This window comes from Macaca nemestrina, chromosome 20 (genome assembly GCF_043159975.1).
Source record: "Macaca nemestrina isolate mMacNem1 chromosome 20, mMacNem.hap1, whole genome shotgun sequence".
In the NCBI taxonomy this organism is placed as follows: domain Eukaryota; kingdom Metazoa; phylum Chordata; class Mammalia; order Primates; family Cercopithecidae; genus Macaca; species Macaca nemestrina.
In genome coordinates, this window is record NC_092144.1 from 56127341 (window position 1) to 56150978 (window position 23638).

Consider the following 23638-nt stretch of genomic DNA (forward strand, 5'->3'; position numbering starts at 1 on the left):
CCAGCCTGTTCCTCCCCAGTAAAGCCTTCTGAAGTCCCTCTCCCCTCCAGGCTCTGTCTCTGGCTTATGCATGTGTGCATGGGGGCTGCAACTTGGGGAAGACTGACATCTCCCAAGGCAGAGCCAGAAGTCTAAGCCTCACCTCTAGTGCTTTACACAGAGTGGGCCAACCACAAACACCTGCTGAACGATGGCCCACATGAATGTGCAACAGCCACCTTACAGGTCTCCGTGCTCCCCTTCTCTCCACCTGGGATATGCTCTGGACTGGGCACCAGAGCGAACTATTTTTTTTGAGACGAAGTCGTGCTCTGTCACCTAGGTTGGAGTGTGGTGGTGCGATCTCAGCTCACTGCAACCTCCACCTCCCAGGTTCAAGTGATTCTCCTGCCTCAGCCTCCCAAGTAACTGGGATTACAGGCACGCGCCACCACGCCCAGCTAATTTTTGTATTTTCAGTAGAGACAGGGTTTCACCATGTTGGCCAGGCTGGTCTCAAACTCCTGACCTCAGGTGTTCCACCTGCCTCAGCCTCCCAAAGTGCTGGGATTACAGGCATGAACCACAGTGCCTGGCCCAGAGCAAACCTTCAAAAACATAGCTCTGAGGAATACCAGGCACACAGTCTGGCACATAGTAGGCACTCAATACATCATAAAAGGCCTGCTTCAATAAATTATGTTTCAGCCACTCTCTGGAACACTATGAAGTTGTTTTTAAAAGGGAGGAAGGGGGCTTTTAGGCATCTAACACAGTCACACTGGCAAAATTATGGAATGATTAACATGGCAGGATATATCAATTACACAGCTATTCATAATAGCAAAAGACGAGGCCAGGCGCGGTGGCTCAAGCCTGTAATCCCAGCACTTTGGGAGGCCGAGACAGGTGGATCACGGGTCAGGAGATCGAGACCATCCTGGCTAACACGGTGAAACCCCGTCTCTACTAAAAAATACAAAAATACTAGCCGGGCGCGGTGGCGGGCGCCCGTAGTCCCAGCTACTCGGGAGGCTAAGGCAGGAGAATGGCGGGAACCCAGGAGATGGAGCTTGCAGTGAGCTGAGATCACGCCACCGCACTCCAGCCTGGGGGACAGAGCGAGACTCCGTCTCAAAAAAAAATAAAAAATAAAAAAATAATAGCAAAAGACGAGAAGCAATCCCAATGTCCTCAAACAGGGAGACTGGCTGAAAAACACGGTTATACACATACATAATGAAAGACCACGGGACTCCAACACCTGTGAAAAAAAGTGAAAAAGAAAATATATAAATATAAATTTATATTACAAGGAAAAAAACAGACTATGAAACTGTAACAAGGAAGGAAGGAAAAAAACAAAAAAAATGAGAACAGTCTCTAGACACTGATAGAGACTGCATATATTAAATGAAAACAAGCAAAGCTGAAGACAGTGTTGACTATATGTTTCTGTTTTACAAAAAAAAAGAAAAATGTGGCCAGGTGCAGTGGCTCATGCCCGTAATCCCAGCACTTTGGGAGGCTGAGGCAGGCAGATCGCTTGAGCCTAGGAGTTGGAGAGCAGCCTGGGCAACATGGTGTAACCCTGTCTCTCCAGAAAATACAAAAATTAGCTGGGCATGGTGGCGCGCCTGGTAGTCCCAGCTACTCAGGGAGGTGAAGGCAGAGGCTGTAGTGAGCCAAAATCGGGTCACTGCACAGTGAGACCTTGTCTCAAAAAAAAAAAAAAAAAAAAAAGCCAAAAAAATATATATGTTAAAAAAGAAAAAAAATCTGAAAGGATAAACCAAAAACCAGCAGAGGAAACAGGGTAAAAAAAAATTGGTGAGGCTGAGCGCCCTGGCTCATGCCTGTAGTCCCAGCACTTTGGGAGGCCGAAACTGGCAGATCGTCTGAGGTCAGGAGTTTGAGATCAACCTGGCCAACATGGTGAAACCCCATCTCTAGTAAAAACACAACAATTAGCTGTGCCTGTAATCCCAGCTATTTGGGAGGCTGAGGCAGAAGAATAGCTTGAACCCAGGAGGCGGAGGGGTGCAGTGAGCTGAGATCGTGCCACTGCACTCCTCCAGTCTGGGCCAGAGAGACAGACTACATCACAAAAAAAAAAAAAAAAAAAAGGTGAATCTCAATATATTAATATATTATCATGAAAAGATGTCCCTGACAGCCTGTTGCATCAGAGGACAACACATGTAGTTCAAGTCATTTGTGTCAAGTATGTGTTCATGCATACACAGAATGACCTGAGGCAAGACACTGAACTTCTCTGGCTCTCAGTTTCCTCTTCTAGAAAACAGGGCTAGTAACAGGGCTTACCTCCCAAGACTATTTTGAGGATTAAATGAGTTAGTATACATAGTAAACATTGGCTAAGTATACTATCATTTTTATGTTCATTGCAAAAGATCTGAAGGTTATTGCATAAACTGTTAATAACAATTACGATAATTAATAATAATTTGGCCAGCACACACCTTTAATCCTAGGACTTCGGGAGGCTAAGATGGGAGGATCAATTGAGCTCAGGAGGTGGAGGCCGCAGTGAGCTGTGATCCCTACCACTGCATTCCAGCCTGTGGACAGAGCTACACTCTGTCTCAAAAACAAACAGGCCAGGTGCCGTGGCTCACACCTGTAATTCCAGCACTTTGGGAGGCCGAGACAGGCAGAACACCTGAGGCCAGGAGTTCGAGACCAGACTGGCCAACATGAAGAAACACCGTCCCTACTAAAAATACACAAATTAGTCAGGCGTGGTGGCACATACCTATAATCCCACCTATTTTGGAGGCTGAGGCAGGAGAATCACTTGAACCTGGGAGGCAGAGATAGTGAGCTGAAATCACGCCACCGCACTCCAGCTTGGGCAAGAGAGCCAGACTGTCTCAAAAACAAAACAAGGCCGGGCGCGATGGCTCACAACTGTAATCCCAGCACTTGGGAGGGCAAGGCGGTTGGATCGCTGAGGTCAGGAGATTGAGACCATCCTGGCTAACATGGTGAAACCCCGTCTCTATTAAAAATACAAAAAAATTAGCCAGGTGTGGTGGCGGGCGTCTGAGGCAGGACAATGGCATGAACCCAGGAAGCGGAGCTTGCAGTGAGCTGAGATTATACCACTGCACACAAGCCTGGGGAACAGAGCGAGACTCTGTCTCAAAAAAAAAAAAAAAAAAAAACACACAACAAACAAACAAACATGCCAAAAAACAATAATCTGAGAAGGGTGAAAAATGATCCTATTTTTTTTTTTTGAGATGGAATTTCGCTCTTGTTGCCCAGGCTGGAGTACAATGGCACGATCTCAGCTCACCACAACCTCCATCTCCCAGGTTCAAGCAGTTCTCCTGCCTCAGCCTCCCAAGTAGCTGGGATTACAGGTATGCGCCACCACATCTGGCTAATTTTTGTATTTTTAGTAGAGACGAGGTTTTCTCATGTTGGTCAGACTGGTCAAGAGCTCCCAATCTCAGGTGATCCGCCCACCTCGGCCTCCCAAAGTGCGGGGATTAAAGGTGTGAGCCACTGCCTCTGGCTGAAAATGATACATTTTTTTTTTTTTTGAGACAAAAGTCTTGCTCTGTCGCCCAGACTGGAGTGCAGTGGCGGGATCTCAGCTCACTGCAAGCTCTGCCCCCCGGGTTTAGGCCATTCTCCTGCCTCAGCCTCCCGAGTAGCTGGGACTACAGGCACCCACCACCTCGCCCGGCTAGTTTTTTGTATTTTTTTTTTAGTAGAGATGCGGTTTCACCGTGTTAGCCAGGATGGTCTCGATCTCCTGACTTCATGATCCGCCAGTCTTGGCCTCCCAAAGTGCTGGGGTTACAAGCTTGAGCCACCGCGCCAGGCCAATGATACATTTTTTTTTTTTTTTTTTTTTTTTTTGAGACAGAGTCTCACTCTGTCTCCCCGGCTGGAGTGCGGTGGCGTGATCTCCACTCACTGCAAGCTCTGCCTCCCGGGTTCACGCCATTCTGCCTCAGCCTCCCGTGTGGCTGGGACTACAGGCACCCACCACCTCGCCCGGCTAATTTTTTGTATTTTTTTTTTTTTTGGAGAGATGCGGTTTCACCGTGTTAGCCAGGATGGTCTCGATCTCCTGACCTCGTGATCCGCCCGTCTCGGCCTCCCAAAGTGCTGGGGTTACAGGCTTGAGCCACTGCGCCAGGCCAATGATACTTTTTTTTTTTTTTTTTTTGAGACGGAGTCTCGCGCTGTCGCCCGGGCTGGAGTGCAGTGGCCGGATCTCAGCTCACTGCAAGCTCCGCCTCCCGGGTTTGCGCCATTCTCCTGCCTCAGCCTCCCGAGTAGCTGGGACTACAGGCGCCCGCCACCTCACCAGGCTAGTTTTTTGTATTTTTTAGTAGAGGCGGGGTTTCACTGTGTTAGCCAAGATGGGTCTCGCTCTGTCTCCCAGGCTGGAGTGCGGTGTCACGAACTCCACTCACTGCAAGCTCCGCCTCCCGGGTTCACGCCATTCTCCTGCCTCAGCCTCCCCTGTCGCTGGGACTACAGGCGCCTGCCACCGCGCCCGGCTAATTTTTGTATTTTTAGTAGAGACGCGGTTTCACCGTGTTAGTCAGGATGGTCTCGATCTCCTGACCTCGTGATCCGCCCATCTCGGCCTCCCATAGTGCTGGGATTACAGGCTTGAGCCACCGCGCCCGGCCAATGATACATTTTTTAAAAGGAACTACACAATAGCTAGTCACAGTAGTATCACATGATAGGTGTCCGCTGAATGAATGACGAGCCAACAGCCTCCTCCTTAGTTTCCCTGCTGCCTGTCACCCACTATCTTGCAAAGAGTCAGGGCCAATGTCCCCACGAAGGTCTACAAGACCTTATGGCATCTGGCCTGTTCTTCCTCTGACTGCCTCTCCCCGAGCTCTCTGCTCCACCCACTCTGGCCTCCTTGCTGTCCCGTGAACATGCCCAACATGCCCCTTCCTTGAAGACTCTGTGCCTCTCTTCCTTCTGCCTGGAATATTCCTCCTCCTAGATATCAGCACAACTCCTTCCCTCTTCATTTCCTTCAGGACTCCACTCACATGTCTCTGCAGTAAGGCCTTCCCCGATGACCGCATTTCAAATTTCAACTCCCTCTCGATCTCCATCTGTGTTGCTTTTTCTCCACAGCATTTATCATCACACACTACATATTTTTAAGTTCCACGAGGACAGTGATTTATTTATTTGAAATCATTTTTTGGTAGAGACGGAGTTTCGCCATGTTGCCCAGGCTGGTCTTGAACTCCTGTGCTCAAGCAATCCACCCTCCTTGGCCTCCCAAAGTGCTTGGGATTAACAGGTCTGAGCCATCGCCCCCCAGCCTAGAACAGTGACTTTGTTTCTTCACTTTTTATATTCCCAGCATGGAAGAGTGCTTGGCACCTAGCAGGTGCTCAATAAACATCTGCTGAATGAATGAACACTCCTGCCAAACAGCCTCCCCAATCACTGGGTTCAGTATTCCTGCCCTTTCACTCTTGAATCCTCGAAAAATAATAGCTATACTTGTTCTACTCTTTCCCCCTTTCTCACTACTGCACTTAACAAGTCTTTTTTTTTTTTTAAAGGCATGATGTGGTGGCTCACTTCTGTAATCCTAGCACTTTAAGGGGCCAAAGTGAGCAGCTCAGTTGAGGTCAGGAGTTCAAGACCAGCCTGGCCAACATGGCAAAACCCAGTGTATACTAAAAATACAAAAAAATTAGTTGGGCATGGTGATGCATGCCTGTAATCCCAGCTACTTGGGAGGCTGAGGCACGAGAATTACCTGAACCAGGGAGGCAGAGGTTGCAGCGAGCCGAGCCGAGATTGCACCACTGCACTCCAGCCTGCATGACAGAGCAAGACTCTGTCTCCAAAAAAAAAAAAAAAAAGTAAAGAAAAGAAAAATAGGATGGGTATAGGGGCTCACAGTTGTAAACCCAGCATTTTGGTAGGTCTAGGTGGGAGGATGGCTTGAGGCCAGGAATTCAGGACTAGACTAGGCCTAAAAACTAAAAAAGAAGGCCAGGTGCAGTGGTTCATACCTATAATCGCAACATTTTGGGAGGCTGAAGCAGGAGGATTACTTGAGGCCAGGAGTTTGAAACCAGCCTGGGCAATGCAGTGAGACCCCATCTCTAGACACATGCACAATTAGCTGGGCATCAAGATCATGCCAGTGCACTTCAGCCTAGGAGACACAGAAAGACTCCATCTCAAAAAACAAAAAAAAAATTGGCCAGGCATATTGCCATGAACCTTTAGTCCCAGCTACTCTGGAGGCTAAGGTGGAAAGACTGTTTGAACCTGGTTGTACTGAAGTATGACTGGGCCACCGTACTCCAGCCTGGGCAACAGAGCATAGATCTGATGAACCTCTTTCCAAAAAAATAAAAGGCCAGGTGCGGTGGCTCACGCCTGTAATCCCACCACTTTGGGAGGCCGAGACGGGTGGATCACAAGGTCAGGAGATCAAGACCATCCTAGCTAACACGGTGAAACCCCGTCTCTACTAAAAAATACAAAAAACTAGCCGGGCGAGGTGGCGGGTGCCTGTAGTCCCAGCTACTCGGGAGGCTGAGGCAGGAGAATGGCGGGAACCCGGGAGGCAGAGCTTGCAGTGAGCCAAGATGGGGCACTGCACTCCAGCCTGGGTGACAGAGCAAAGACTCCATCTCAAAAAAAAAAAAGAAAAGAAAAGAAAAATAATCAGTTAATATATATTGAACACAGCCAGCCACGGAGGCTCAAGCCTGTAATCCCAGCACTTTGGGAGGCCAAGGCGGGTGGATCACCCAAGATCAGCAGTTCGAGATCAGCCTGGCCAACATGGTGAAACCCCATCTCTACTAAAAATACAAAAAAATTAACCAGGCATGGTGGCGGGCACATGTAATCCTAGCTACGCAAGAGGCTGAGGCAGAAGAATCGCTTGAACCTGGGAGGTGGAGGTTACAGTGAGCCGAGGTCACATCATTGCACTCCAGCCTGGGCAACAAGAGTGAAACTCCATCTCAAATTAAAAAAAAGAAAAAAAAAAATATATATATATATAGAGAGAGAGAGAGAGAGAGAACACTTAACATGTGCTGAGCACAATTCTAATATATACATATTAACTCATTTAAACCTCAGACACCAAGGTTTAAATAAATTAATATGTATATATTAGAATTAATATACATGAGTTAGGTTTATGTTTTTGGTTTTTGAGACAGGGTATCGCTCTGTTGCCCAGGCTGGAGTGCAGTGCCGCAATCTCAGCTCACCGCAATCTCTGCCTCCCAGGCTCAGACGATCCTCCTACCTCACTTTCCCAAGTAGCTGAGACTACAGGCGAATGCCCAGGTAATTTTTGTACTTTCTGTAGAGAAGGGTTTTGCCATGTCGCCCAGGCTGGGAGTTACTATTTTTAATCTTCATGTTACAGATGAGGAAACTGAAGACCAAGGAAGTAAAGTGACCTGATCAAAGGCACACAGCTTGTAAGAGGTAGAGCCAGCAGCAAGGCTGCACATCTTCCTTACCACTATGCTACAGTACTGTTTATCTGAAAGGAATTGTTTTTCACCCCCAGGTCTGTTTACGTAAGCCAAGGATCCTGGCCACCAAACAACAGGCAGTATGCCATCCCCAGTCAAAACATAAAAAAACAGGCTGGGCATGGTGGCTCACGCCTGTAATCCCAACCCCACTGTACTCCAGCCTGGGCCACAGAGTGGGACTCTGCCTCAAAAAACAAAAACAAAACTCCATAATAAACATTTCCACTTTTTTCATGATGATAATACATCCAGATCAACCAAAATATTTTACTGTTTCGTTCTTACTGATTTTTGGTTTATGATTTTTTTTTTTAAACACATATATAAAATTCTCCTGCAGGAGCTAGATTTTATGCAAAAAAAGGAAAAGAAAAAACCCATATACACATATTTCCCTTTCTTTTACAAAAAGAGCAGACATAGGGCCGGGAGCGGTGACTTACACTTGTAATCCCAGCACTTTGGGAGGCCGAGGCAGGTGGATCACGAGGTCAGGAGCTCAAGACCAGCCTGACCAACATGGTGAAACCCCATCTTTACTAAAAATACAAAAATTAGCCGGGGGTAGCGGTATGCGTTTGTAATCCCAGCTACTCAGGAGGCTGAGGCAGGAGAATTGCTTGAACCTGGAAGGCAGAGGTTGCAGTGAGCTGAGATCACTTGAGGTTAGGAGTTCAAGACCAGACTGGCCAACACAGTGAAACCCCGTCTCTACTAAAAATATAAAAATTACCTGGGTGTGGTGGGGCACGTTTGTAATACCAGCTACTCGGGAGGCTGAGGCAGGAGAATCACTTGAACTAGGGAGGTGGAGGCTGCAGTGAACTGAGATCGTGCCAGCTTGAGCGACAGAGTGAGACCCCGTCTCAAAACAAAACAAAAAAAAGCACACACAATAAACACTAACCTCCACTTGTTTTCCCTTAATATATGTTGGCGACCACTATATCAGTGTATAGAGATTTTCATCATTTCCTTTTATCTACCTCATTCCTTTTTAGAGTTGCATAGTATTTTCTTATGTGGATGTATTACAGTTTCTTTCAGCCAATCTTCTTATTTAAGAACATTTGGGATGCGTGTAGCCTTTTGCTGTGATGAACAGTATCACTGGTTCCTCTTTCCTCTCGATGTACTCATTAAGAAGTGGTACCCTGCCCCACTGCTACCCGGGAATCTGACGACTACCCTGTTTCCCCAGACTGGCTCTAGGAGTATCTTTTATTCCTTCAACCAACATTAGCTGGGCGTCTCCGGCGTGACTGGCGCTGTGCTGGGAACACAGTGGCCACAGAGACAAACCTAGTCCCTACCTTCATGAAACACACGGTCACAGACATCATAAAACAGCACACAGATAAGAGTCTGATAACAAATTAGAACACACGTGACATGAAGGAACAGAGACGGACAAGAGCATTTAACAGGCAGATTTCGGGATGGAGGGTAGGCAAGGAGGGCTTCGCAGAGGAAGTGACGTTGGTGCCGAGACTCGAAGGATGAATGGGAGTTGGCCAGGCCGAATGGGTAAAAGGATGTTGCGGGCAGAGCGGACAACCTGTGCAAAATCCCCGACGCGGGAAAGCGCATGGCAAGTTTAAGGAACCGAAAGGCCAGGGCGGCTGCGAGAGGTGGGGAAGAAGCAAAGAGGCCGAGTCGAAGCAGGCGAGGTCTGCGGAGCGGACGCACCCGGAGGGCCACGTTGGAACTTTGCCTCGAGGGTACTAGGGAGCCAAGGAAGGGTCCCGAGCAGGGAAAGAAACATGGGTCGCGAAAGCCACTCTTCCCCTCTCCCCACGGCGACCCCCTCCCCGCCCGCGCCCCTGCTTCTTTAGGCGCCTCCTCCCTTCGTCTCCGGGCCCAAACGCCGCCTCCCGCTCACCGCGGCTCTGGCCTCCGTTCCCCTCGCGCCCCCTCAGCAGCGCCTCTTCCTAGACTCCGCCACCGCCGCCGCCATCTTCCGTTCGTCGCCGGGAACTGTGCGCACGCGCCCCACACCCAGGGCCGCCGGGAAATGGAGTCCAGAGCACAGTCCGACCCCGCCCATGCCTCGTCCCGTGAGAGCGGCCTTCTGCCCGCCTCCTTACTACGGCGAGCGGCCCCTTCATTTCCGGCTTGGGGCGCTAGGCCTTCTGGGAAATGTAGTCCCCTCGGCGGCACTGTGAGGATAGGGAACTAGAGCATTCTGGGAAATGGAGTTCTCAGTAGTGCTGAGTCCCTGGACGGCTGGCTGGTCTTGGAGAGTGGGGAGTTCGGGCAGCGAAGCTCCTGGGTCTTTGAGGGGAGGTGGTCTGTTGCCCTAATGGGGTCTGCGGTGAGGCCCCGATCCCCTCCACCTTTGTTCTTAACTCTTTCAACAGTCTGAAGCATTTCTTTTTATTTTCTTTTGGAGACAGAGTCTCACTCTCTCGCCCAGGCTGGACCGCAGCGGCCCGATCTCGGCTCACTGCAACCACCGCTTCCCAGGTTCAAACGATTCTCCTGCCTCAGCCTCCCGAATAGCTGGGATTACAGGCACGCACCATCACGCCTAGCTAGTTTTTGTAAGAGATGGGGTTTCACCCTGTTGGCCAGGCTGGTCTCAAACTCCTGACCTCAAGTGATTCGCCCGCCCGCCTCGGCGTCCCACAGTGCTGGAATTACAGGCGTGAGCCACCGCGCCCGGTCAAGTCTGAAGCATTTCTAGCCGTCGGAAGTCTCAGTCTTCCTGTCTGTCGAATGGGGATGTGATTTCGGAGACCTCTTAAGGGTCCTTATAGTCGCATAGTGGCCCTGGCGCTCTGATTCCCCTTTCTTCCGCGACGGTCATGCAGGGCTCTGGCTCTTCGTCCTCTCATGTCGAGATGATGAAACCCCCTGAGGTACAAAGGCTCCAGAGTTCTGCCCTCGGGGGCCTTGGTATCTGCAGCGTCTCTGCCGCCTGCTCCCTCACTCCTGAATCACCCCCAGCTGTCGCGTCCCGGGGCTTAGGTCCCCGGCGCCTGAGGTCTGTCTCCTGGCGATCCCGCAGGGGGCGCCCCAGTCCGAGCGCGCCGCCCTCGGGGAGGCGGGAGGGGAGCCCGGGGCGGGCGAGGGCGGGGGTGTCCCGGCTATAAAGCGTGGCCGCCTCCCGCGGCGCTCGGGACAGCCGTACCCCGGGCGGTCGGACGGGCGGGCGCCGGTGGGAGCTCGGGCCGTGCCCGCGGAGAGATCCAGAGCGCTCCGTTCCCCCGGGGCCGGAGCGGGGGCGGGTGGGGGCACAAGCCCGGGGGATGCTGGGCTCGGTGAAGATGGAGGCCCATGACCTGGCCGAGTGGAGCTACTACCCGGAGGCGGGCGAGGTGTGTCCTCGGGGATGGCGGAGCGGGAAGTGGGGGGCAGGTATCGGGGTGTGGGCTCACATGGAGCAGGGACTGGTTGTGGGTTCAAATGGGGGCAAAGGCGTCTAGTTGGGCAGCCGAGGAACTGGGAACACGGAGACCAGGTGTGGAAGTCAGGGACCCGGGACGAGGCATGGATGGGAGCAATGTTTGGGCAGCCTCGCCGCGGCCGGGGCTTGAAAATGGAAGTCAGGAGAATTTAGCCAAGGGTCGGGTCACACCTTAAACGTGGGAGCCAGGTGTTGGGGCCCCAAAAAGCAAGGGATTTATATGAACAAACCAAAGATAGGAATTAGAGTTCCATGGTAGGGGACAGACTGGGGGGTTTCAGGATGTGAGGTTCAAAGTTGGAGGGAAAGAAAGACTAAAAGATGGAGGAGGAGTCACCATTAAGGGAAGACTGAGGTGGGAGCTCAGGGCCAGCACACAGTGTTAAAGAACTGGGGTTCGGGGTAAGGATCAGCTGGTGATCTAAGGTAGGGTCAGAAATAGGGATTGGTGCTCAGGGGTAAGAGATGGGGGTGCTCAGAGATGAGGCTTCGTTTTGGGGGGTGAAACAACAGGTGGCTTAGGGTTGGGCATCTGAGAGCAGAAGATGTGGCCATTCACATTGGCAGGAGAGGGGCCGATCTTCTCCATCCCCCCACAATCCCTACCCATGACCCTCAGCAGGGACTCCCCAAATTGGAAGATGGAGAGTTTTAGATTGTGCACCTTCCCCTGCTCCCCCGCAAACCAGCAACCTCCAGCTATTGCTAAAATTCCCATCCAGTCTCACCTCAGACAAGGCTTCCCTGGAGTAGGGGGTGGGGGCATAGTCTTCATTCCCTCACCCGGACAGACAGAAAGTCCTTCCTCAAGTCTGACCCCCATTCCTCGTGCTGCAACGATCCCTGCACCTTAGCTACCTCACTCTATAATCAACGTTGTGAGGGTGTGGGGGCTGGGGGTTGGGGTCTTGGTCTGAGAATTATGGGGGTCTGGACACTTGGACTTCTAACCTGGAAGGGGACTGTGGACTTGAGATGGGGTGTGGGGCAGGAATGGCTGGGTTCTCCAAGGAGTCAAGATCTGGTGGCTGTGGGGCCCCCAGCGTGCCTGAGTCTTGAGTCTGGGGCTTGAAACTGTAGGGTGGGACTCCTGGATCCCCAGGCCTTCAGGGCTTGGCAGGGTGCCTGGGAGGGGCCAGTCCTGGGTTTGGGGAGGTGTGAGGTGCACGTGGGGTGAGGCAGGGCCAACTGGGGAAGGGATTGGGAGTGTTGAGAGGTGGAGGCAGGGTGACTGGAGGTATCAGTTGTGAGATGGGGAAGGCAGAGACCCAGGTGGGAAATGGAGGGTTCCAGGCAGTGGGGGTGATCCCAGCGGGGCCTCTGGAGAACTCAGTCTGCAGACCTGATTTAAGGGAACCGACTATAGACCAATTGTACAAACCAACTACAGTTGTTTTGGGGGCACATCTTAAGTAAATGATGGGGGTCTAGGCAGGAGGAATTGATATTTGGGGCACAGTCTGAATAGATCCAAGTTTAGAGGACAATTTGTATGGAAATTGTGTCAGAAATTGAAGGATAGCTGGCACAGTGGCTCACACTTGTAATCCCAGCACTTTGGGAGGTCAAAGTGGGAGGCTCTCTTGAGCCCAGGAGTTCCAGGCCAGCCTGGGAAACATAGGGAGACCCTGTCTTTACAAAAAAAAAAAAATTTTTTTAATTACTCAGGCATGCCTGTAGTCTAAGCTACTTGGTTGGGAGGCTGAGGTGAGAGGATCACTTGAGGCTGGGAGTTCGAGCTGCCGGGAGCTGTGATCGTATCACAGCACTCCAGCCTGGGTGACAGAATGAGACCCTATCTCAAAAAATAATAATAATAGTAGTAGAGGTACAGTCTGGAGGTAATCAGCATTTTGGGGAATATTTTGGAAGAGGCAATATTTCGAGGAATGGAAATGGTTAGGTGATACTGTCTGAGGCTCTCCTGAGTCTTCCCATCAAATGAGCCCACCTCTTCCCCTTGGGTCAGAACAATGGGGAGAGAAATATCTACACTCAGCCAGCAACTGAGAGCTGAGAGGGTCCCCAAACCACTTGTTGCACCCTCCCGCTGGGGTGACTCAGCTTGCCGTCTGGAAGGAACTTGGAAAGTTACCATCCCGGGATATCCCTGTTGGTCTCAGGTTCTTGCAGATTAGCTGGTCTAGCTGCACCCCTGTTTTAGAGATAGTAACTCTGAAGCCCCGCACGCAGAACACTGGGGTCCTGGGTTGTCTGGGACTAGAAACTTGGCTTCTGGCTTCACACTGCCTTCCTCTGCTCCCTGTCACACCCTTCTCCAGAGACAATAAGGAAATGAAAGAGGAGAAATTCCAGTCTCCTGGTGTGGGGGTGCAGGTCCCCCAAGGGCTTCCCCCAATCTCAGCCCCACCCTGGCAGGGGAGATCCGGTTCAGACCCGGACACCAGGGGTTCATCCCAGCCCCGGGGCGTGAGAAAGCCTAGGGTGGATTAGAGCAGCTGGAGTGCTTGAGGTCGGACCTTAAGGAGGACTTCCGGGTGGGTGGGGAGCCAGGAAGGAGGGCCCTGGGGTCCCTATCTGTCTTACTGTGCAATACCAGAGAGCCTGACTGGGTTGGAGAAATGGGGGATGGGGGTACAGGAGGATTTGGAAACTCTGTGGACCCCTCTAATCCATAACCTTCTCACCTCATCTCTTTTCTTTTTCTGGGGAGGGGACCTGAAGCCACCAACCAGGGGGAGAGATTGCATGGGGGAAGGGAGTAACTGTGGCTGCAATTTTACTGTGAGACTTGGGGTGAGGAGGAGTGGATTCATTGAAGGGAGGGAGGAAGGGAGGGAGATAGATAGATAGATAGATAGATAGATAGATAGATAGATAGATAAATGCTTGGATAGACGGATGGATAGATAGATTGATAGGAAGATGGTGGCTGGGCACAGTGGCTCATGACTGTAATCCCAGCACTTTGGGAGGCCGAAGAGGGTGGATCACTTGAGGTCAGGAGTTCAAGACCAGCCTGGCCAACATGGTGAAACACCGTCTCTACTAAAAATACAAAAATTAGCTGGGCGTGGTGGCGCATGTCTATAATCCCAGTTACTTGGGAGATTGAGACAGGAGAATCTCTTGAACCCTGGAGGCAGAGGTTGCAGTGAGCCAAGATAGAGTCACTGCGCTCCAGCCTGGGTGACAGAGTGAGACTCTATCTCAAAAAAAAAAAAAAAAAGACAAGAAGATGGGCTGAAGGAGGAAGACAGGTGGGAGTTGGGGGTGGGATGGGAGTGGGGTAGAGTCGGGTAGTGAGAGAGAGTGCCAGGGAAGGGAGAAAGAGATGGAAGGCTGGAGAGAGAGACAGGCGCCAAGATGGAGGGGAAAGAAAGATGGGAGAGGACTCGGGAGGGGTGGGGGGTAGGGAGGAAGAGCAAAAGAGGTTAGGGAGGAGACAGAAGGGAAAACAATGCCGGGGTGGGGAGGGAGATGGGAGAGGGGAATGTGGGTACTGGTACTGAGACAGGTAACACAAAGGCAAAAATAGCCAACAGAGATTCAAAGAGACATGATGAAAGAGCTCCTTGGAGAGACATGAAAAGGAAAGAGTGGAGGATTTCTCCACTGGAACTTAGACTTAGGGTTGAGTTGGTTGCCCTCTCTCCCTGATTCCCTAAGCCACCCTGGCAAGACTCGTTTCTCCCCCGACCTTGTGACCTGCGGAAGCTGACAGTGGTAGGGCCAGACATGGTGGCTCATGGCTGTAATCTCAACACTTTGGGAGGCTGAGGCGGGAGGATCACCTGAGGTCAGGAATTCGAGACTAGCCTGACCAACATGGTGAAACCCTGTCTTTATTAAAAATACAAAAATTAGCCGAGTGGTGTGGTGCCTGCCTGTAATCCCAGCTACTCAGGAGGCTGAGGCAGGAGAATCGCTTGAACCTGGGAGGCAGAGGTTGCAGTGAGCTGAGATGGCACCACAGCACTCCAGCCTGGGCAATGGAGTGAGACTCTGTCTCACAAAAAAAGAAAAAAAAGCTTACAGTGGCAGGAGATTAGGCAGTATCCAGTTAACTCACATTTGGTGGCTCTAGCCAGTGCTACATATAGCAGCATTTCCCCAACCCGCGCAGTGCCATGAGACCCCAGGCCTCAGAGGAGGCAGTGGGGAAAGGTCCAGATAGAGGATGAGGCAGAGAGGATGGGAGATAGTGGTTGAGAAGGGATAGGTAGATACAAAGAAAGAAACAACCTTCTAGCATGCCTATGTTTTCCTGGCATATTCTGTTCACTGTTGTGTTCCTGCTAGACTGTTAGCACCACGAGGGCAGGCATTTCTGTCTTAGTCCCTGCTTTTATTTTATTTTATGATTATTATTTTTTAAGATGGAGTCTTGCTCTGTTGCCCAGGCTGGAGTGCAGTGGCGCGATCTCGGCTCACCACAACCTCTGCCTCCTGTGTTCAAGCAATTATCTTGCCTCAGCCTCCCTAGTAGCTGGGATTGCAGGCATGTGCCACCACGTCCGGCTAATTTTGTATTTTTAGTAGAGACGGGGTTTCTCCCTGTTGGTCAGGCTGGTCTTGAACTCCCGACCTCAAGCAATCCGCCCACCTCAGCCTCCCAAAGTGCTGGAATTACAGGCGTGAGCCACCGCACCTCGCCTAGTCACTGCGTTTATAGCGTGACCTGGAACAGGTCTGGAGCCAGACTGCCTGGTTGCAGAATCCCAGTTCTGCCCCCATTCTTGCTGTGTGACCCCAACAACCTCTCTGGGCCTCAGCTAGCTCAGCTGTAAAATGGGCATCATCATAACACCTCCTCCCATAGTACGGTTGTCAAGATTCAAGGAGACCATTCTTGTGAAGTGCCTGGAACAGCGCCTGGCACGGAGCAGCTAACTGATAAATACTGGTTGAATGAATGAAAGAATATACAGAGGGTTACTTAGAAAGGCATTGCAATATCTAACATGTTCCATTGACCTAGGATCCTCCTTTTTCCCCCATTTGAACATTTCCAAAAATGGGATGCATTTTACAGTCAGTGGTGTCCAATGATTTTAACTGTTTTTCCCGTTTGTATTAATACATAAAGTTATGCTGCAGCTTCCAGAGAAGTCTTAGATTTGAAGATATATAGTAAATAGATACATAATATTAGGTTGAAAAGTGATTTGTGATATTCAAACACTTTTATGTATAAATACAGTAATTTTTTATTTTTATTTATTTATTTATTTTTTTTTTTTTTTGAGACAGAGTCTTGCTCTGTCGCCCAGGCTGGAGTGCAGTGGTGCAATCTTGGCTCACTGCAACCTCCACCTCCTAGGTTCAAGCAGTTCTGCCGTAGCCTCCTGAATAGCTGGGACTATAGGCGCGTGCCACCATACCCTGCTGTTTTTTGTATTTTTAGTAGAGACAGGGTTTCGCCATGTTGGCCTGGCTGGTCTCGAACTCCTGACCTCAAGTGATCCGCCTGCCTTGGCCTCCCCAAGTGCTGGGATTACAGGTGTGAGCCACCATGCCTGGCCTAAATACAGTAATTTTATAAGCTAAAAGATTGAAAAGAGCTACACGTATATGTTAGATTATCACAGTTATAATAACTGTTTTTTGTTTGTTTGTTTGTTTTTGAGATGGAGTCTCACTCTGTCGCCTAGGCTGGAGTGCAGTGGCGTGATCTCAGCTCACTGCAAGCTCCGCCTCCTGGGTTCATGCCATTCTCCTGCCTCAGCCTCCCGAGTAGCTGGGACTACAGGCGCCCGCCACCTCGCCCAGCTAATTTTGTTTTGGTATTTTTAGTAGAGACGGGGTTTCGCCGTGTTAGCCAAGATGGTCTCGATCTCCTGACCTTGTGATCTGCCCGCCTTGGCCTCCCAAAGTGGTGGGATGACAGGCGTGAGCCACTGCACCTGGCCTATAATAACTCTTTATGATTACTAAAATTGAGAACTGCTGATTTAACTAATAAACCAGCAGTTATTAAATTTTTTGGTCTCAGGACTCTGCACCCCTGTTTTTTTGTTGTTGTTGTTTTGTTTTTGAGATGCAGTCTTGCTCTGTTGCCCTGGCTGCAGTGCAATTGTGCAATCTTATCTCAGCTCACTGCAGCCTCAGACTGCTGGGCTCAAGCAATCCTCCTGCCTCAACCTCCCGAGTAGCTGGGATTACAGGCGTGTGCAAGATGCCTGGCTGATTTTTGTATTTTTGATAGAGACAGGGTTTTCCCATGTTGCCAGGCTGGTCTTGAACTCCTGACCTCAAGTGATCCACCCTCCTCAGCTCCCAAAGTCCTGGGATTACTTTGGGAGACTGAGGCAGGAGGATTACTTGAGACCAGAAGTTTGAGAACAGCCTGGGCAATGTGGTGAATCCCCGTCTCTACTAAAAATACAAAAAAATTAGCTGGGTGTGCAGTGCATGCCCGTAATTCCAGCCACTTGGGAGGCTGAGACATAATAGCTTGAACTTGGGAGGTGGAGGTTGCAGTGAGCCAAGATTGAACCACTGCACTCCAGCCTGGGCAACAGAGTGAGACTCTGTCTCTAAATAAATAAATAATCCGGGTGTAGTGATGCCTGCCTGTAATCCCAGCTACTTAGGTGGCTGAGGCAGGAGGATCACTTGAGCCCCGGAGTTTGAGGCTACAGTGAGCTGTGACTGAACCACTGCACTTCAGCCTGAGTGACAGAGTGAGACCCTGTGGGAAAAAATTATTGAGGAGCCCAAACAGTTTCTGTTGATGTGGGTTATGTCTATCTACATTTACTGTATTTAAAATTAGAACTGAGAAATGTTAAAATCATGTATTAATTCACTTAAAAATAGCAATCATTTGTTAGTGTAAAAGCATTTCTATTAAAAGAACCAAATTTCAAAAAATTTAGTCAAAAGAGTGGCACTGTTTTCCATTTCTGCTAATCAAGTTTGGCCCAGTGGAAGACAGCTAGATTCTCCTGTCTGCTTCTGTATTCTCTCTGTTGAAATATCAACACCCTCTGGAAAACTCCACTGTACACTTCATGAGAAAGAGAGTGAAAAGGGCTAATAATAACTTAGGATTGTGGGTACGGTGGCTTACGCCTGTAATCTTAGCACTTGGGGGATGCCGAGGTGGGTGGATCACGAGGTCAGGAGTTCAAGACCAGCCTGGCCAACATGGAGAAACCCCGTCTCTACTAAAAATACAAAAAAAAAAAAAGCTGGCGTGGTGGCGCACACCTGTAATCCCAGCTGCTCTGGAGGCGGAGGCAGGAGAATCAGTTGAGCCCAGGAGGCGGAGGTTGCATTGAGGCGAGATCGTGCCACTGCACTCCAGCCTGGGCAACACAGCAAGACTCTGCCTCGAAAAAAAAAAAATACTTTTTTTTTTTTTTTTTTTTTGAGACGGAGTCTCACGCTGTTGCCCAGGCTGGAGTGCAGTGGCGCGATCTCGGCTCACTGCAAGCTCCGCCTCCCGGGTTCCCGCCATTCTCCTGCCTCAGCCTCCTGAGTAGCTGGGACTACAGGCGCCCGCCACCGCGCCCGGCTAATTTTTTTGTATTTTTAGTAGAGACGGGGTTTCACTGTGGTCTCGATCTCCTGACCTTGTGATCCGCCCGCCTCGGCCTCCCAAAGTGCTGGGATTACAGGCTTGAGCCACCGCACCCGGCCAAAAAAAAATACTATTATTTTGAAAATAGTTTTGACTTCGTGGACATCCTCAAAGGGTTTCAGAGACTCCCCTGGGTGTCCCAAACCCTGGAGAATCACTTAAAGGATGACCTTGAGTGTATGGGAGCATGGTGGGTGGGAAAGTGGGGAGCAGAAAGGGCATGTCTAGGGAGTGAGGAGAGACCTTTAGAGACCGCATTCTACAGATAGAGCGATGATGGAAGGGATTTGTAGAGGATGCAAGATGGACGACAGACAGATGTGCAGTGGGTCCTGGGATCCTTCGCTGACCAGCAGAGTGGAACCCCACTGACCCCTTTCATCTTTCCCTCTAGGTCTACTCTCCGGTGACCCCAGTTCCCACCATGGCCCCCCTCAACTCCTACATGACCCTGAACCCTCTAAGCTCTCCCTATCCCCCTGGGGGGCTCCCTGCCTCCCCATTGCCCTCAGGACCCCTGGCACCCCCAGCACCTGCAGCACCCCTGGGGCCCACCTTCCCAGGCCTGGGTGCCAGTGGTGGCAGCAGCAGCTCAGGGTATGGGGCCCCGGGTCCTGGGCTGGTGCATGGGAAGGAGATGCCGAAGGGGTATCGGCGGCCCCTGGCACACGCCAAGCCACCGTATTCCTACATCTCGCTCATCACCATGGCCATCCAGCAGGCACCGGGCAAGATGCTGACCTTGAGTGAAATCTACCAGTGGATCATGGACCTCTTCCCTTACTACCGGGAGAATCAGCAGCGCTGGCAGAACTCCATTCGCCACTCGCTGTCTTTCAACGATTGCTTCGTCAAGGTGGCGCGCTCCCCAGACAAGCCTGGCAAGGGCTCCTACTGGGCCCTGCACCCCAGCTCAGGGAACATGTTTGAGAACGGTTGCTACCTGCGCCGCCAGAAGCGCTTCAAGCTGGAGGAGAAGGTGAAGAAAGGGGGCAGTGGAGCTGCTACCACCACTAGGAACGGGACAGGGTCTGCTGCCTCGACCACCACCCCCCCCGTGGCCACAGTCACCTCCCCGCCCCAGCCCCCACCTCCGGCCCCTGAGCCTGAGGCCCAGGGTGGGGAAGATGTGGGGGCTCTGGACTGTGGCTCACCCCCTTCCTCCACACCCTATTTCACTGGCCTGGAGCTCCCAGGGGAGCTGAAGCTAGATGCGCCCTACAACTTCAACCACCCTTTCTCCATCAACAACCTGATGTCAGAACAGACACCAGCACCTCCCAAACTGGACGTGGGGTTTGGGGGCTACGGGGCTGAGGGTGGGGAGGCTGGAGTCTACTACCAGGGCCTTTATTCCCGCTCTCTGCTTAATGCATCCTAGCAGGGGCTGGGAACATGGTGGTGGGTATGGCTGGAGCTCATACCACAAAGCTCTTGGGGCCTGATCACTTCTGGTGACACTTTGCTTGTCCCGTTGGTTGACATCTGGGTGGGTCTATTACTTACTGTGACGACTGCTGTCTCAGTGGGCATGGTGTTGATCCATTGGGTACTGTGATAACCACCATGGATACATTTTGGTGGCCCACTGGATACTGTGAGGACTGCTACATTGATGTTATTGGCTGATCCACTGCATGGTTTGATAGCCACCATCTTGGTTGGCCCTTTGGGTGTGATGGTGATAGCATTTCCGTGACATCTTTTTTGGCCCCCCATTAGGTGCTGTGCTCACTTCTTTTTTGGTGTACTTCTTGGCACAGTAGGTGCCAAGTTGGCCACCATTCTGTGTAACACCTTTTGTGGCCCATTGGGTGCTTTGATGGACATCATACTGAGTAGGTGACAATGTCAGTGGGCCACCATGTGCCATGATGGCTGCTGCAGGCCCGTGTTGGCCATGTCGTCACCATTCTCTTTGGCATGGGTTGGGTAGGGGATGGCGGTGAGAATACTCCTTGGTTTTCTCTGAAGCCCACCCTTTCCCCCAACTCTGGTCCAGGAGAAACCGGAAAAGGCTGGTTAGGGTATGGGGAATTTCTACTGAAGTCTGATTCTTGCCCGGGAAGCGGGGTACTGGCTGTGTTTAATCATTAAAGGCACCATGTCCGCCTCTTACTGAGTCTCTTTTCCTTGGCCAGTGGGCCCTGTGGGGCTTGAACACCTGAATTTGCGCTCCTCTGTCCCTTCTGCTTCCTGCCCCCAAGAGCTGGCTGCCTCTGGGGGAGGAGTTGGGGGAGGCATCGACCTGACCTTTGGCTCTTTGTTGTCCCTGACCCCAAGGACAGTTTGCTCACAGATAGCAGCCCCCGCAGCAGTGGGGCCAAAGCAGCAGGGGGAGGTGGCTCTGCAGTGACCAAGGCCATCTCCCCACCCCCACCTCCCAGACATACACACAGACCTCTACCTCTGAGGCTCTGGAAGCCTAACGGCCGAATAATCTTTGACTAAGCTGGGGAGGAGGAAAAAGGACAGATGAGGTGTCAATTCAATGACTGGAGATTGTGCACGTGTTGGAGTTTATCTGCGTGTGTGTGTGCGTGTGTGTGCTCTGTGTGTCATAGGATAGCACTATGCCTACTGGGGTCCTCATGGTCTACCACAGAGTGTTGTCTGTTGTCGGTATCCCTTGATTGTGTGGGTTTGTGTGTCTGTTCATACCCTGGTTATGTGCTTACTTGTGGTTGGGGATATCAGACTCTTGTGTATGTTTTTTTTTTTTTTTTTTTTTTTTTTGAGACAGGGTCTTGCTCTGTTGCCCAGGCTGGAGTGTGTAGCACAATCTCGGCTCACGGGAACCTCCGCCTCCTGGGTTCAAGTGATTCTCTTGCCTCAGCCTCCCAAGCAGCTGGGATTACAGGTGCCCGCCACGACACCTGGCTAATTTTTGTATTTTTAGTAGAGACATGGTTTCACCATGTTGACCAGGCTGGTCTCAAACTCCTGACCTCAAGTGATCCACCCACCTCAGGCTCCCAAAGTGCTGGGATTCCAGGTGTAAGCCACTGTGCCCTGCCTTTTGTGTATGTCTTTATTGTGTTGTGTGTGTAGTTCCCTGTGTACACCTATCCCTGGGTCCCTCTGGGTCTCACACCGTGTTACGTGTGTGTCTGAATGTCACTCTCTGCCTAACTCACTGCCTCAGAGAATGCGTGTGTGGGACAACATGCATATGGCAGGGCTGGCTGTTCTTGTGTGTTCTGTATTTCTGTGAGTCCATGTATACATGCTTAAAAGAAAACATGTAGTCTGGGTGCGGTGGCTTGTGCCTGTAACCCCAGCACTTTGGGAAGTTGAGGTGGGCGGGTCACTTGAGGTCAGGAGTTGTGAGACCAGCCTGGCCAACATGGCGAAGTTGACCTAAAAATACTCTACTAAAATACAATAATTAGGCCGGGCATGGTGGCTTACGCCTGTAGTCCCAGCTACTCAGGAGGCTGAGGCAGGAGAATTGCTTGAACCCGGGAGGCGGAGGTTGGAGGTTGCAGTGAGCTAAAGGTTGCAGTGAGCCGAGACTGCACCGCTGCACTCCAACCTGGGCGACAGAGCAAGACTCTGTCTCAAAGGGAAAAAAAAAAAAAAGAAAAAGAAAGCATGTGTGTTTGTGTGTGTCTGATGGCCACCTTTGCTGTGTACTTGTCACTGTTGCGTTTGCATGTGAACATGTGTGGAGAGTAGGCTGGCCTGGTGTCTGTCACTTGCAGGAGGGTGTGTGTGGAAGGAGCTGCATCCTCCTTCAGCCGCTGTGAGCCTCTGGGTTTGGGATCTGGGTGTCTGTCCCCCAGGTCTCTCCTGTGACTCTGAGTCAGCCTGTCTGTTGCTCAGATTGGCTGTCCGGGAAACACAACTGTGCACCTCCCACCTCTCCTTTCAGAATGGAAACTGAGGCCCAGATGGGATGAGACTGGGCTAAGGTCATTCAGCGGGGCTGGAGTGGGTGGGCAAGGTTGATCTGATTATGTCTTTTCCTTATCCGTCATCTGCCTTTTCTGGTTGCTGGCTCTCTGGTTGCTCATTCATTTATTCAGTCAGCCAGACAGCCATTTAGTCATTTGAAGACCAAAGACTCTAATCCACGTGTGTGTGTGTGTGTGTGTGCGCGCGTGCATGCACACTGGTGTGATGCGTCTTTCAGTTTCTGTGGGTCCATCTTTCTCCTTGTCTCTTAGTGTCCTTTTTTTCCTCCTTTTCTTTCCCTCCCTTCCTCCTTCCTTTCTTCCTTCTTTCTTTTTTTCTTTCTTTCTTTTTTTGTTTTTTTGAGACAGGGTCTTGCTCTGTCACCCATGCTGGAGTGCAGTGGCATAATCACAGCTCACTGCAGTGTCGACTTACCGCACTCAAGCAATCCTCCCTCCTCAGCCTCTCGAGTAGCTAGGACTACAGGTGCACACCACCACGCCTGGTTAATTTTTAAATTTTTTATGGAGAAGGGGTCTCCCTGTGTTGCTCAGGCTATTCTTGAACTCCTGGCCTCAAGTAATCCTTCTGCCTCAGCCTCCCAAAGTGCTGAGATTACAGACATGAGCCACCGTGCCTGGCCAGTGTCATTTCTTTCTGTATCAGTCTGTCCCTGACCCTCTTTCTGTGCTTTTATCTGTTATCTGTGTCTGTTGGTGTCATTGAGTTGCTGGTACTGTCTCTGTGTGTCTGTCTCTCCTATGGCTCACTTCATGCTCTCTCTCTCTCTCTCCCCGCACTGCCCCTTTTCTCTCTACTGCTTTGACTCGCTCCCACCCTTCCCCTGGGTCTCTGGGTTTCTCCCTCCTCTCAGAGTGACTCTTTCCTGGGGTCCGTCTCCCCCTACTCCTTTCCTGGATCTCTGGTCTCTCTTTCTCTGGCCTCCATCCCTCTCCCAGCTCCCTGGGTTTCCGCCTCTACCTGCCACCTCGCAGGCCAGGCCCTCTATTCCTGTCGCTGTGCCCCGCCTTGCCGGCTGCGTGTCACCCCCGCCCCCTGCCGCGCTGGCTCCCCGTCCATCCCACCAGCCTCGCTGTCCTGGGCAGGCCGGGGAATTCCTCCTGGTTCCTGGAAAAAACAACTGGGGCCGAGAGAAAGGCCCTCAGTCTCCCCAGGCACCCGCCCCCCTCCCTCAGGCCTGGGGGTCTCTCCCGGAGTCGGCCAGCCCGAGGCAGGAAGCCCTGCGGTTTCTGGCTT

General features: G+C 51.3%; 2 protein-coding genes across 3 annotated transcripts in view; one reads left to right on the plus strand and one right to left on the minus strand.

Moving 5' to 3' along the window:
- LOC105478561 (symplekin scaffold protein) overlaps positions 1-9563 on the minus strand; it is a 50838-nt gene extending 41275 nt beyond the window's left edge. The window contains exons 1-2 of one of the 2 annotated variants that reach the window (XM_071087170.1): positions 9409-9509; positions 1216-1243 (exon numbers count right to left, since the gene is read on the minus strand). In XM_071087170.1, the coding sequence (XP_070943271.1) occupies positions 1216-1217 (2 nt within the window). In that variant the 5' untranslated portion in view covers positions 1218-1243; positions 9409-9509. Of the gene's footprint in view, positions 1-1215; positions 1244-9408 lie in introns of both variants that reach the window. The other variant, XM_011735999.2, reaches the window with a different exon arrangement.
- A 1083-nt stretch (positions 9564-10646) lies between these two features.
- Positions 10647-20602, plus strand: LOC105478560 (forkhead box A3). The gene is made up of 2 exons (XM_011735997.2): positions 10647-10846; positions 18879-20602. The coding sequence occupies exons 1-2, from the start codon at positions 10778-10780 to the stop codon at positions 19863-19865; spliced, it is 1056 nt and encodes a 351-aa protein (XP_011734299.1). The 5' UTR covers positions 10647-10777; the 3' UTR covers positions 19866-20602.
- The last annotated feature ends 3036 nt before the right edge of the window (positions 20603-23638 follow it).